This window comes from Oryctolagus cuniculus, chromosome 5, assembly GCF_964237555.1.
Source record: "Oryctolagus cuniculus chromosome 5, mOryCun1.1, whole genome shotgun sequence".
Classification (NCBI taxonomy): Eukaryota; Metazoa; Chordata; class Mammalia; order Lagomorpha; family Leporidae; genus Oryctolagus; species Oryctolagus cuniculus.
This window is the reverse complement of record NC_091436.1, coordinates 17,119,360-17,133,982: the sequence shown is the minus strand read 5'-3', so window position 1 is coordinate 17,133,982 and position 14,623 is coordinate 17,119,360. Positions and strand designations below refer to the sequence as shown.

General features: G+C 47.1%; 1 protein-coding gene across 12 annotated transcripts in view; it reads left to right on the top strand.

Annotated features, from left to right (window-relative positions):
* The window catches only part of PLEKHG1 (pleckstrin homology and RhoGEF domain containing G1), a 229,386-nt gene that overhangs the window by 190,225 nt on the left and 24,538 nt on the right, over positions 1 to 14,623 (top strand). For all 12 annotated transcript variants that reach the window (XM_070073421.1, XM_008263680.4, XM_051854240.2 and 9 more), the window contains 6 exons: positions 4,590 to 4,636; positions 8,557 to 8,707; positions 12,015 to 12,146; positions 13,955 to 14,137; positions 14,232 to 14,327; positions 14,443 to 14,529. In XM_070073421.1, coding sequence (XP_069929522.1) covers positions 4,590 to 4,636; positions 8,557 to 8,707; positions 12,015 to 12,146; positions 13,955 to 14,137; positions 14,232 to 14,327; positions 14,443 to 14,529 — 696 coding nt within the window. The remainder of the gene's footprint in view (positions 1 to 4,589; positions 4,637 to 8,556; positions 8,708 to 12,014; positions 12,147 to 13,954; positions 14,138 to 14,231; positions 14,328 to 14,442; positions 14,530 to 14,623) is intronic.

The following is a 14,623-nucleotide window of genomic DNA, read 5'->3' as shown; positions in this document are numbered from 1 at the left end:
TGTTATCTGAATCGCCGGGGCATCGCCGGGGCTTACACACAGATTCGTCTTTGACCTTGCTTGCTCTGTGGTATGTGGAGGTTAAAGGAACCCTTACCACGCAGAGAATACAGCTGCTTCTCACCTCCGCTCACAGAATAAGGAGTTGGCATACTCTAGAGGGACAGAAATGAAAGTTCCCTTCAGGGCAGCCCAAGCCGTCTCCCAGGGAACACCTGGAAGGACCTCTCCTTGCCTGCCTTCCCCCCCCCCCTCCCATACCCATTCCTCTTGAGCAGGGCTGATGTGGAAGCCCCTTAGGAATCTGAGAGTGTGAGAGGAAGGAGGAGGAGACCTTGGGGCAGAAGAAACCCTAAAATCAGATAGATTTCTTCACCCTGGTTACCCATTCGATAAACATTTAACTATTTCAGTGCCCTAGCACTCTCAGTTCATTTCTACGTCATCTCTCATTTACAGTTCAAAAGAGTTGACTAGCCATGAGGGAACCTCTATTTTTTAATACTTTGTACACGTTTGTATAATATGTTCTCTTGAGTCTCGCTAAAAAGAATTTAGGGCAGCATATATAATAAAGTATAATGACTAATGGCATTTAAGTTCTAACTGCCTAGGGGCTGTTGATGTTTTGTGTAAAACCATTGTTTGTAAGGTCCGCAGAACTTTACAAACATAAGATCAAACTTGCATTTGATTCTATGTTAAGAATCTGTAGCTGATTTAAATCAAAACCTGCTCATTTAAGATAGGTATAGAGACAAGAGCTATGATGTCCCAAAATGCCTGGAAATTCAACTGTGCAGAGGTCTTGGGGTTTAATGAGGACTGTTATATGTGTCCATAAATCATATGATGCAATTGAAGTTTATTTTCATTGGTGTCGTTTTTTAATGTGGCATGTCAAATGCTCTTAAGGGTCTCAAAAGGTCAGGAAAGTCAGGCTGGTATTGTTCAATCCCAGGATGAGTGGGGCAGGAGGCAGGAAAGAAGCTGGAAGACACTCAGGGATTGTGAGCAGATCCAGGGAAAGCTCTGGTCTGCTATTTGCTTACTCAAGACCTCGGGCGAGTCGCTTTGCCTTTCTCCTCCGTGGAGCCAGTGCTGCTTTCAGGCATCAGCAGGTGAACTCAGTGCATGGAGGGGCCCAGGTGGAGGCGATGGCAGTGAGATGCTTGCCTGGTCTCAGAGGATGGATTGTATGCTCTTTCAGAAGTCAGAGATCAAGATATTTACACCCTCTGACTAGTAGTAGTTGGCAGCTAATTTAGATTTTTGAACCAACTATGCTGGAAAACATGGTACTACGCTTCATATACTGGTGAGGGTAAGGGAAATGCTCTCCCGACTGTGGGAGACAAAATGGAAAAAGGCCCTATGGGGAGACTTTGGCTACATCTGGCCTCTGGATTTACCCTTCCCCCAGCAATTCTGCAGTCGCTAGTCCATTCCAAGGACACAGAGACTAAAATCCAATAAGTAGGATGCCATTCTTTGCCATAGAATCTGTTACTACAAAAGACTAGAGACAGCCCACATGTCCTTAATCAAGAAGCTGGTTGAATAAGTGATAGTATATCCATAGAATGGAGTGCTTCGGAGCAATAAAAGTAGATATATATCTCTACACAGCAGGGGGGAGTGTGGAAGGAGAGTGGGTACAATAATGTGTAGCCCTGTGCTTCTAAAAGTGGGGTGCCTAGACCTGCAGCTTCGGCCTCACCTGGCCACTTGTTAGAAACACAAAATCTCAGGTCCTACTGCAGACCTCTCAAGTCAGAAACCGGTAACGGGAGCCAGCAAGCTGTTGTAACAAGCCTTCCAGGTAATTGGAAATCGTGGGTATAGCGTGATTTATTTACCTAGGGAAGAGGATATGCCTGTTTTTTAATAAAGGACAGCCTGTAAGATTAAAAGTTGGTTGCTGATAGGAGAAGGGAGGAAATTGAGTAGAATGCCAAAGAATAGGGATCAGACTTCTTTGATACAGATTTCTATGTAGAATTGAGTTAGAAGCAATTGATGTACTCATTTTATATAATTGTAAAATAAAAGCAAAGATTTAAAAATCAGCCTCCAAAAATTGAAAGCAAAATGGAAAAAAAAATGAAATGAATTATGTCCCAAATGGAGGCTAACCACACCAAGGGAAATTCCAACTGATTTGAAAAAATGAGAATGCTATGGATGAGATACAGCAAATACGTAGTTAACTGTTTTAGTAATGATACTATTTATGGTGGTGTTGCTATTGTTATTCTGAAATTATTGAGTGTGTCATAGAAGAAAGCAAAGAAGTATTTATGTCAGTGCCACTGAGAGCCAGAATTGGAAGTAGAAAGAAAATACAGACATAAGTATGATTGAGGCTCATTAAAAATGCAGTCGCCCTGAATCTGAATTATAAATATTAGTATGAACTGAAGATGTACTTTATTCCTAAAAAAAGAATACTGTATTCCTAACTCTGTCCACTGAGAAAGCCTAGAAGTGATCCTCCTGGTAGCCAGAACGTCTCTACTGCCCCAACGTGGTCTCCAGATACAATTTCCTATCAAAAGGAATGAAAGCTCCGGAAGAGGGAGTGCGGGTGGGAAACACGCAGGGAGGTCTGGAACACATCTCGCCACACCAGAAAGTGAGGAGCTACTGAAGCGGACAGGTCCAGCCAGGCATGCTCAGCAGGAAGCTTCTTGCCAAAGATGAAGTAACGGGGCACCGGGGAAGATAATTGACTGAAAGCAGCTGCAACTTGCTAATAAATAGGTTCACATTCATGAATTTGCATTAATATGGGGAAAAAAAACCAAGCTGGTCATCTTAGTAGAAAATGGATGCATGATTTTGAAAAGTAAGGGAAAGGGTCCAACATTTCCCCTGCCTTTCCCCTATAGACCATATCTGCAAAGTAACCGTTAGTTAATTTAAGGGAGTTCCTTTTTTTGGAAAGATCCTGACTAATAAAGAAGGAATAACGAAGTAGAAATATCCCCAGTGTGAAGCCCCTCATGAACTAACAGGTTGAGGTAATAAGTACCAGTGTTTGCGAGCATCACAGAAAAACAGGCAGCCAGATGCGTGTTCCTCTAGAAGGAGGTGCGCTTCAACCTGCGGTGAATTTGTGGAACCCAAATCCGATCAATCTTCTAGTAAACCACAAGTAGGATAGCAGACCGGGCAAGTTCAAGGGAGCCCCGGGCTTGACATCTGCAATATCGAGGCTGTGACCCTGCAGGAAAAACAATCTGGTTTCTTCAACAAGGAATGTGCAAAGGGAGAAGTGAGAGAGAACTCAACATTCAAGCAGCCAACAGAGGGACTGGCATTGTGGTGTAGTAGGCTGAGCTTCTGTCTGCAGCTCCTGCATCCCAGATAGGCACTGGTTCAAGTCCTAGCTGCTCCCATTTCCAATCCAGCTCCCTGCTGATGACCTGGGAAAGCAGTAGAAGATGGCCCAAGTGCTTCGGCCCCTGCACCACGTGGGAGACTGGGAAGAAGCTCCTGGCTCCTGGCTTTGGATTGGCCCAGCTCTGGCTATTGCAGCCATTTGGGGAGTGAACCAGAGGATAGAAGGCCTCTCCCTCCCTCTGTCTGTAACTCTGCCTCTCAAATAAGTAAACCTTAAAAAAAAATAAAGCAACTAAGAGAGACCAACCAGTTGCTGCGTGGGACTTTATTTGGGTTGCAAACCAAATATGCAAACTGGAAAAGGGAAAAAAAAATTTTAAAGGAAGTAAGAACAGCAAAGGTGATCTAGAAGGGTATTATGGAATGATTTAAGTGTGATAATGGCATTGTGGTGATGCTTTTCTTTAAAGTCCTTGTTTTGGAGAGACATGCTGATGTAGTTAGAGGTGAAGTGATAAGATATCTAGAATTGGCTGCAGAATGATGGGGAGGCAGGACAGTAGGTAGGATGCAGCCAGTGAGTGGATTACTGAGGTTGGATGATGGATACTTGGCAATTTATTACCCCCTCCTCCCTACTTACATGCATACATTTATATACGTTTGCATAAGTATATATCTGTCCAGCTGTGTGTTTGAAACTTCCCATAGTAACATAACATGTTTAACCTAATCCTAGTTGAATTTAATGGGAAGGATTTTAAGCAAAAATTCCTTTTGAATATGAAAAAATACACAAATTACCTTAAAAATATGCACTCTTTCAGCATCAGATATGAATCCAGCATGAAGGGTCTTGAAAGTGTGTGGGAGCTTTCTCATGCCTGTGCATACCCCCAGCACATCCTCTCCACATGATATTATCTCACTCCTGTTCCCCTCCCACACTGCACCTCCACCAGAGAACCAGGAGCACCCGGAGATAGAAACTTTATTTTGATCCTCCCATGTCATCAGGCTCAGTGCAACACAGCAGGTGCTCATGTGAGTACTGGACTCACATGAGGTCAAGTGTACGTGAATTGTAGGTATAAAGCAAGGTAGGTGATGGCGCTAGGCACTCAGGAGACAGGCCAGTGTGAGTAAAGGCCCGAATGCTATTTCTTTATATTATTTTTAAATGATTATTGATGTCTGTGCTTTTTTTTTTCTTGCCTATAAAAATTTCTCTTGTTTAATTACAGAGTGAAGAGTTCCACATATACACCCAGTATTGCACTAACTATCCAAGGTATGGATCCAGTAGGAGCAGGAGTACTTGTGCCTCCAATTGGTCTGATGTGCGTGGGTGTCGGACATCCTGTGCCTGCCACTATGCGGAACGCTAAGGGGAAACGCAAACCTCACTGAGAATAGATTACAGGGAAACCCAGGTGTTGATGGACTCCTTTGGGTCTCAAGGTTCCCTGCAGAGCCAGTGCAGGGAAACATTGTTAAAAGAGACTGAAAAGGCTCCCTAGTGTCTACAGAGGGCAAGTGAGCCAGTTGCACCTGACTGTAAGCCTTGTCTCCTACCTTGTCCTGTTGCACCATGTTTCTACGATTGGGAAGCACTGCTTTGGGTTTAAACGCCCGTACCCTAGCTGGGGAGAAAAGATGTTCTGTTCTTGCTCTGTGGGTTTTATGAACCCTGTAAGTTTTGTGGAGTTCAGGGGAAGGCAGATCTTGATACGCCACAATGAGACAAGGGGTTCCTCATCTCCACAGGTCGCTGGTTCTGCTGGGCGAGAGCAGAGGACTGCGTAGGGAGTTCACTGCACAAAATAGTTATCATTTCAGTAAAGGGCTTAATGGCCTCAGATCATGGGCCACAGCTGTAGGCATTCCTCTTTTCTCCAAAAAAGATATGTACTCGGCTCTCACTGACCCCTGAACACTGTGTTAAATGCTACAAATACAAAATGTTGAACTGAACATTTGCAACATCTGAGAGCTAAAAGAAAATTTCTGATCCCAGGGATCGGAATCTAAACCAATAGATGGGCTTTTCTGGGTGGATTGTGTCTGTGCACAGTTCCTTATAAACTTATCACACTTTTTGAAGAAAGGACTTCTTCATATAAGCTTACAAAGTTGCATATCCAGGTTTTCTGGTTTACTAGGGAAGTACAAAACCAAGCTGGCTGTCTTATATGCTTATATATGACGGAAATGCAAGATGCTTGAGAAGAGGAGCAGTGAGGCCAGGGAGCACCATTCAGGGCCGCTCCCTGGCGCAAGTCTTGTTTTGCGTCTGGCTCTGAAGAGGCATTGTTAGCAGACAGGTGCTCAGAAGGGTGCCCTGGGACCAAGGCTCTTCTGTGCATAGAGTTATCGCATTTCCCCTCAGCCCCTCCCCTCCAGTGGATTTGCTCTCCTGTGCTGTGTTCCTCCAAGTCCCCGCCGTAACCACCCACGAGCGCCAGGTGTCCCAGCCCATCTGACAATCCTCCTTCCCTCTTGGGATCCAGGCTGTGATACTGAGTGTCACCCACACATCTTCAAGTGTCCACTTTCTTCACACCAGTCACGCCCCAGTGACTTTGCTGTGACAGGTACATGCCCCTCCCCTCTCGTTCCCCCACCCGGAGTGACACAAGCACAGCAAGCAGGCCATTGTCCTCAGGTGCCCGCCCAGGAAGCCTGGAGCACAGTGTGCTCATGGTTCTTATTTTTGAGCAAGAGCTGCAGCCCTTAGATGGCCAGGAAGCTACAGGGCAACCAGTTCTGACTGTACAGAACCTTAGCGGGGCTCAGGGGCAGGATGAGGGAGAGCTTTGGAATGCCGACTCCAGGGGAAAGGGCATGAGTTTGTACAGATACTTCTCAAAGTGTCGACCCAAAAGGAATTCATTTTTCCTTTTTTTGTAAGACTTTTTATTTATTTATTTGAAAGGTAGAGTTACAAAGAGGAAGGGAGAGACGAGAGAGAGAAAGAGAGAGAGAGAGAGGTCACTACCACCCACTGGTTCACTCCCCAAATGGCTACAACAGCAAGGGCTGTGCCAGGCTGAAGGCAGGGGTCAGGAACTCCATCTGGGTCTCCACGTGGGTGACAGAGACCCAAGCACTTGGGCCATTTTCTGCTACCTTCCCAGGCACATCAGCAGGGAGCTGAATCAGAAGTGATCAGGTGCTCCTATGGGATGTAACCCCCATAAAAGGAATTCTGATGACTTAGTTATGAGACTTCATTTCTCTTCCCACCAAGGAGGCATATTTTTGTTGTTTAGCTCTACCTGATTTTTCTCAATGAATCCTGCAAACATTATTAGTGATTTGGAGAGGGAAAGGTCTGAAATTATTTCTGCCTGTTTTCTTCCAAGTTACAAGGCCACAGGATTTTACTGTGTGTGTGTGATGACACACGTTAGCTTGCTCCGTGCGTGTGATCTAAGCCTTGTTTCAAGCATTCCCTCAGGATGCTTCGGGGCTGTGCACTTGATCTCTGTGGGAGCCCAGCTGGAGGAGGAATTCTAGCCCCTTTGCTGACCTCTCAGCAAGGCGCTCCCCATCCGGCCTTCTCAGAAACTCTGTTTAGAATGAGGAGAAGCACTCCGAGCAGGCAGAGAAGGGGATCTGCTCAAAGGTTCCCAGAGGGCTGGGCCAGCCTTGTGGCGCAGCAACTTAAGTCTCTGCTGTGACATCCCATACGGGTGCTGGTTCGAGTCCTGGCTGCTCCACTTAGAATCCAGCTCCCTCTAATGCACCTGAGAAAGCAGCAGCAGATGGCCCAAGTGCTTGGGCCCCTGCCACCCACGTAAGAGACCCAGAGGAAGCTCCTAACTTTGGTCTGGCCCAGTCCTAGTCATTGCAGCTAGCTATTTGGGGAATGAACCAGTAGATGGAGACGCGCGCGTGCTCTCTCTCTGTGTCATTCCATCTCTTTAACTCTGCCTTTCAAATAAATAAATAAGTAAACATTTAAAAATAAGAAAAGAGATTCCCAAAGAGAAGTCAAGCATGGGAAGAGCTCTCAAAGGAAGGGGGACATCACACATAGTCCCACAGGTTGTGCCTTATATAAAGGTGACCATTGGAGGGGGTGGCAGTGGGGTGGCAGAGGCTGAACCTCCTGGCAAGAAGAAACTCCCTTTTCTGTTTATTCATTTGTTTACTCGTTCATTTGTCCATTCACTCATTCATGTTGAAAAGCTGGCTGGACCGGGCAAGGTCAAAGCTAGGAGGAGCCAGGAGCTCCATCCAGGCCTCCCATGTGTGTGGCTGGGGCCCGAGTGCTTGAACCATCACCTGTTGCCTCACAGGGTGCACATTAGCAGGAAGCTGGAATTGGCGGAGGTGGACTGTAACCGAGGCACTCTGATGTGGGATGTTGGCATCCCAAGCAGTGTCTTAATCCCAAACAGCCACCATGGGAACTCTTTGTGTCTTAGCATAAAGATGCCTGCTTCTTATAATCCAGCTTGTAGAAACTGAGTACAGATGTACAGGATAGGCACTGCACAAAGACGCCCCGATAGGATGAAACTGGGGCTAAAATCTGAACCAAATCCCCTTTGCCAAGCCAAGAGACCTGTGTTGCAAATCCAGAAGAGAGGAGCTTGCTGCTTAAAAGCCCCAGGTGCACAGCACTGCTGTGCCTGGTACAGCGCCTTTCCTAATTCACCCACCCAAAGGGACTCCTTTTCCTAATTTGCCCAAAGGAGTTCTGGTCAGGCTATAGCTCCATGGCTCCCCTACTCCTCTGAGTGCATGTGCACCGACACCAGTGTTTAGAACTCAAATGCTGGGTAGACGTTTGGTGCATTGATTAGTGTCCTGCTTGGGACACTTGTACCAGAGTGTCTGGATTCTAGTCCAGGCTCCACTTCCAAGTCCAGTTCCCTGCTCATGTGCGTCCTGGGAGGCAGCAGATGATGGCTTAAGTGTTCAGTCCCTGCCACCCACTTGGAAGATCCAGACTGATTCCCGGGCTCCTGGCTTTGAGCGGGCTAAGTCCTCGATGTTGTGGCCATTTGGGGAATGAGTCAGCAGATGGAGATCTCTCTGTGTCTCTGTTTTCTCTCGCTCGCTCGCTCGCCTTCTTTCTCCCTCTTCCTCTCCCTCTCTTTCTCTGCCCTTCAAGTAAGTCAATAAAAATTTTAAATAAAAAAAAAAGACTCAAATACTCATGTACACAATTTGGATTAAAATCATTGGCTCTTCCTGCAGATCCGTGGCTGTGCTGACAGAATGCATGCGGAATAAGACCTTGGCTAAATTCTTCCGGGAACGTCAGGAAAGCCTGAGACACTCCCTGCCTTTGGGGTCCTATCTCCTGAAGCCAGTGCAGCGGATTCTCAAGTATCACCTCCTTTTGCATGTGAGTAGCTGCCTGCACTGGTGCGCTCCCAGGGCTGCAGGTTCTGTGTTTCTGTATTAACATGGGGGGGGGGGGGTGGATACCAGAAGAGGCTTCGGACATATGGACGTGTTTTCCATCCTCTTACTTTACAACCGACTGATCTGCTTTGAGGATTTAGAGATATTTATATTGCAAGCCTGCAGCCCCATTGACAACAGCCAAGTAAAAAGATGAAGTTTAGCTCTGATGCTGATAGGGGTTGGGAGCACTACAAACCAGGCAGTGACTGTTTCGGGCAGGGAGCTATCACCTCAGTGAACAAGGGGTTTTGTTAATGTCTTATTTCCATGAGCCCCAACTCAGCTGGGAGAGAAAGCTGTTTGTCCTGTGTTAGCTGTTGTCTGAGAGCAAGGGGAAGGGGTTGAAGACAGAGAGGACATGTGCACCATGAGAATGATGTCTGGGCTGAGCCGTATCCTGTATCTTTTTATACCATCTCTCAGGACTTGCACAAAATGCATGGAGACCTTAGAAACAAAGACAGTGCCCTCCAGGTGTTGTTTCTTATCCTCCCAGGAAGTTGCTTTAAAGATTACTTGCACTCTGTAAGATTTGCTAACCTTTGTGACCGGAGGAAGGCGGTGTACCTGCATGGTTAGGAACAGGGCTGTGCGCGTCCAAATCCTAGAACTTTCCCGCATACACTGTAGCTTACTGGAACTCAGTAAAAATAAGCTGTTTTTGTTTTATTAATTTTATCCCACATTAAAAAAATCCCTTCTTAAAGGGATTTTAATCCAGAGCTCCCCGCTGTGCCAACATGCCTGCAACATGTGGGGATTTTCTTCCTACCAAGATTCCAGGTTTCTAACTTGGATAACCATTCCCAGGTTTGTGTAGCTGATGCATGTAAAAGTGAAGAACTTTTTCAGTCCAGCTTTCCCAGAAATTTCATAGCTTTTCTGTTTGCCTGGATGACTCATTGTTGGAGAATCTTGTATTCTGTGAAGCCACACCAGGGGTGTTCTTTATTTTTTCCATTGATCCTAATGACCTCTGGGGTTTAGTGGGGATTAATTTGCTAGATTGGTGTCCAAATCATTCTTAAATCAATAGTGGCTATCCTGGGACAAATCTTGACTGAACTCTGTTGACTACGACGAGAGTGTCCCGACATTATCTAATCATCGTCTTCTAGACAGTAGGGTGGCTGCCAATCAAAAGTCTGCGATCTCAGGTGGTTGATCTTGTGAGAGGACACATCAAGCGTCTTACAAAAAGTCAACTAATAGGAAAGAGGGCTCTTATGCTCTCAATTAAGAGCCGGCAACAGAGACAGAAGGGAAGAAGAGGGCCTGGGCTCATCCAAAACTAACTTCTGGTCACCTTTGAAGTATTTTTGCTTTTATAGTTGACTTTGAAAGTTCCCTCTCTGTTGTATGCATTATTTCAAAGTTGGATAACCACCATGAAGCTCCCTAAGGAATATCCTCCTTCCTTCTCGGTCTGTTTATTGATGGACAGAATCACCTTGTAGGTTGAAAGAAGAAATTAATATTTTTTAAAAAACTTTTTGCTGTGAATCTTGTACTTAACTAAGAGTTATGAGTTTAAGTGAGTTCATGGACCTTTTTGTAACTGAGTTTAAATACAGAAAGAAGAATGTAAATTCCTATTTGAGTACTCAGTAAAGATTTACAAAGTATTACGATAAGGTGATGGAGCTGATCTGCCATTGGTTCAACATTTGACAGCTACCTGGTTATGGATGATAAATGTCATTGAAATGATCTGATGATTATTTTTTAAAAAGATTTTTTTATAGACAGTGAGACAGAGAGAAAGGTCTTCCTTCTATTGGTTCACTCTCCAAATGGCTGCTAGCCAGCACTGCGCAGATCCAAAGCCAGGAGCCAGGTGCTTCTCCCTGGTCTCCCATGTGGGTGCAAAGGCCCAAGCACTTGGGCCATCCTCCACTGCCTTCCCGGGCCACAGCAGAGAGCTGGCCTGGAAGAGGAGCAACCGGGACTAGAACCGGTGCCCAGGCAGAGGATTAACCAAGTGAGCCACGGTGCTGGCTCCCTGATGATTATTTTTGAATACTGCTTTTGATACTTATTTAGGATTACTGTTATTCTTGTTTTTAAGAAGGTAGAGCTTCGATTTCATAAGCATGTATTAACCAGTACTCTGTTAGGGGATGGGGAGAAGATAATCAAAAAGAACAGTAATCTCTATCCATAGACTCTTGGGGAGTCGGGCCAGACATCTCATGTGCTCAAAAGAATTAGGACAGAGACTGTGTCACTCACTTTTCTCCCCAGGATTGTGGGACTCAAGTGCTAAGACCGTGCAAATGTAGCAGACGTCTGGTGCTCAGAGAACTGAGTGCCTCCCCATGTGATCTGTCTCAGCACTCTGAAGGACTCTCTTAGTGAACTTCACTTGTATGTTAAAACCTTGACTACCCGAAAATGCACCCTCTATAGAGGGATTTCTAAAAAGCTGTCTACTGTACTTTTTAATCTGTAACATATTAAGTCCTGGAGAGACATTTTCTTCCTGTGGAAGGAAAAAAAGTATGCTTTTCATCTTATAAGAGTCAGAATTACAAAAAAAAATCTGAAATTACAGTATGGAGAGCTATATGAAGGGACTTCAGAAGTTCATGGAAAATGGAGTTAAAAGATAAGTTTATTTGAGTGCAATGAAAATTTGAGTGCATAGTTTTTTATAGTATAAGTTGTACATGAACTTTTTGAAGACCCCTCAGATTACATTGACTACCAGGAAGCTCTGAACTCTGAGCTGTAAGGCCAATTTTTAGGGAGCTGGAGTTGTGGTACAGTGGATGAAGGTGCTGTATCCGTGTCGGCATCCCATGTGGGCACCAGTTAGTGTCCCAGCTGCTCCACTTCCAATCCAGCTCTCTGCTAATGCACCTGGGAAAGCAGCGGAAGATGGCCCAAGTCCTTGGTCTCCTGCACCCACGTGCAAGACGTGGATAAAGTTCCAGGCTCCTGGCTTCAGCCTGGCCAATCCCAAGGCATTGCCATTTGGGGAGTCAGTAGATAGAAGGGCTTTTTCTCCTTCTTTTCGCTGTCTCCTCTGCCTTTCAGATAAATAAATACGTCTTTTTTATTCTTAACTTACAATTTTGCTACAGGTGTTTCTGATAAGTTACATGAAAGTCTTAAAGAATGATGATAGTACATAATAAGTAACAAAATTAAATTATAAGAATCTAATCATAGATGTGTCTTTTGTTTCACTGGCTGTATAAGAGAAAATGGAAGAGAGCTAGTTTGTTGTGTGTTGTTTTAAGGAAATAGAAAATCACCTTGACAAGGACACGGAAGGCTACGACGTGGTGCTGGACGCCATAGACACGATGCAGCGCGTAGCCTGGCACATCAACGACATGAAGCGGAAGCATGAGCACGCAGTGCGGCTGCAGGTGAGCCTGAGACACTGCGCCCAGCAGCACTGCAGGTGCATCGCATGTTACTATTCTCTAATCAAGTGTCAAGGCCGCTCAGGCTGGCCACCTGGTCTGGCACTGAAGACACCCACATCCCACGTTGGAGAGCTTGTATTGGAGTTCTTACTCAACTTCTCATTTCAGCCTCCTGCTAATGTACATTTTGGGAGGCTGCACATAATGGCTCAAGTAGCTGGGTCCCTGCCAGCCACCTGGGGGCCCTGGATTGAGTTCCTGCCTTCCAGCTTCAGCCTGGCCCAGCGATGGCCATTGTGGGCATTTAAAAAGTGAACGAGTAGATGGGAGCTTCCCACACCCCTGCTGTCTCTCTGCCTCTCACACTTACGAAACTGTGTGTGAGTGTAATTTTAAAAGGGCGTGGGAGCAGGTGTTAGTCTGTCCCCTCAGATGCCAGTTGAGATGCGTTTGTCCCACACTGGAGAGTCTGGGTTTAACATCTGACCATGGCTCATGGCTCCAGCTTCCTAAAACACAAACCCCCTCGGAAGCAGCAGCGATGACTCAAGCATTTGGGCTCCTGCCACCCATGTGGGAGACCTGGATTGAGTTCCCAGTGCCCCACTTCTGTCAAGCCCAGCTTGAGCCATTGCAGGCTTTTGGGGAGTGAACCAGCAGATGGAGCTATCTCTCTCTCTCCCTCCCTCCCTCCCTCCCTCTCAAAGTAAAAATATTCATAAAGCATAAATATATGTTATAAATCCTTTATAAGTATATATTTAATATTATAAATATTAGACAACATCCTAATCTCCCAGGCTGTGTCTAACTTCTGCAGTTAACAGAGTGTTCAATGCTTAATCATTCGAGTGTTTTGCAGACATGACGTCAGATGTCTGTGGCATGTTCGGAAATGGTTGTCTGTGCTGTGTGTGACTTTGCTCAGCGTTCTGCAGCGCCTAGGGCAGACTCTGGCTCAAATGCTTCTCCATTGCTATTCATTTCTATTTTCAACCAATGAAGTGTTTCATTGTCTGCTTGTGAATATTTTCAGTTTTTGAAATGAAATCAGGCTCCCTTAAAAATGTAGACAGTGATGCACACTAAGTCCCAGAGAGGAGGGTGCACGCCCCTCTTCCAGGGAAGAATGCCCACCCGAGGGGCCCCTCTGCCTGGCTCTGGAAGGAGGCCATGGTCGCTGCCAGCCCCGGCACAGGGACTGTTGGCACAGAAGTGTGTAATTGGGGCCAGCGCCGTGGCTCACTAGGCTAATCCCCTGCCTGCAGTGCCGGTACACAGGGTTCTAGTGCCGGTTGGGGTGCCGGATTCTGTCCCAGTTGTTCCTCTTCCAGTCCAGCTCTCTGCTGTGGCCCAGGAGTGCAGTGGAGGATGGCCCAAGTGCTTGGACCCTGCACCCGCATGGGAGACCAGGAGGAAGCACCTGGCTCCTGGCTTCGGATCAGCACAGCGCTGGCCGTAGCATCCATTTGGGGGGGTGAACCAACAGAAGGAAGACCTTACTCTCTCTCTCTCTCACTCACTCTCACTCTCTCACTCTCTCACTGTCTAACTCTGCCTCTCAAAAAATAAAAAAAGAAGTGTGTAATTGGAAGCCATCCACTAACAACTGGCCGCGTTTCTCCCAGGGCCCTTCCCATAAAGGCAGGTTTAAGTCGTAGACCCCTGGCCGCCCTTCGCTCCCACCTAGATCCTCCAACCGTGTGGCAGACCTCGGGTCACCATGCCGGAGGCTCCACAGATGGGCCGCCGAGGCCTCGCTGCCTCGCTTCCCACTGTGTGATCCCAGGGACCCCTGCCTTCCTCAGGAGATCCAGAGTTTGCTCACCAACTGGAAGGGCCCGGACCTGACGAGCTACGGGGAGCTAGTGCTCGAGGGGACCTTCCGCCTCCAGCGAGCCAAGAACGAACGCACGCTCTTCCTGCTGGACAAGCTGCTGCTCATCACCAAGAAGAGAGACGACACCTTCACCTACAAAGCCCACATCCTGGTAGGTCGGCCCGCGGGGCGTGGGCGGGGCCTGGGGGCGCAGCCGGGGCGTCCTCTCCTGGGTCCGCCTCACCGGCTCCCTGCTCTCCGCTCAGTGTGGCAACCTCATGCTGGTCGAGGTGATCCCGAAGGAGCCACTCAGCTTCAGCGTCTTCCACTACAAGAACCCCAAGCTGCAGCACACAGTGCAGGTGAGGGCAGTGCCCGCCAACCCCACCCTCACAGAGGGCCACCGGGCGGCCTCGGGCACATGGGCACGGCGGCGGAGGCGGCCGGGGTCTGACCGCCCAAACCTACTCCCCATAGGCGAAATCCCAGCAGGACAAGCGCCTCTGGGTTCTGCACCTGAAGAGGCTGATCCTGGAGAACCACGCGGCCAAGATTCCAGCCAAGGTAAGAGCGCAAGGTCAAGGAAGCAGAAACGGCGAAAGTGGCCCAGTCCTTGCCCGGCGGCCTCAGGGCGAGAAATGCTCAGGTTGGAAAGAAA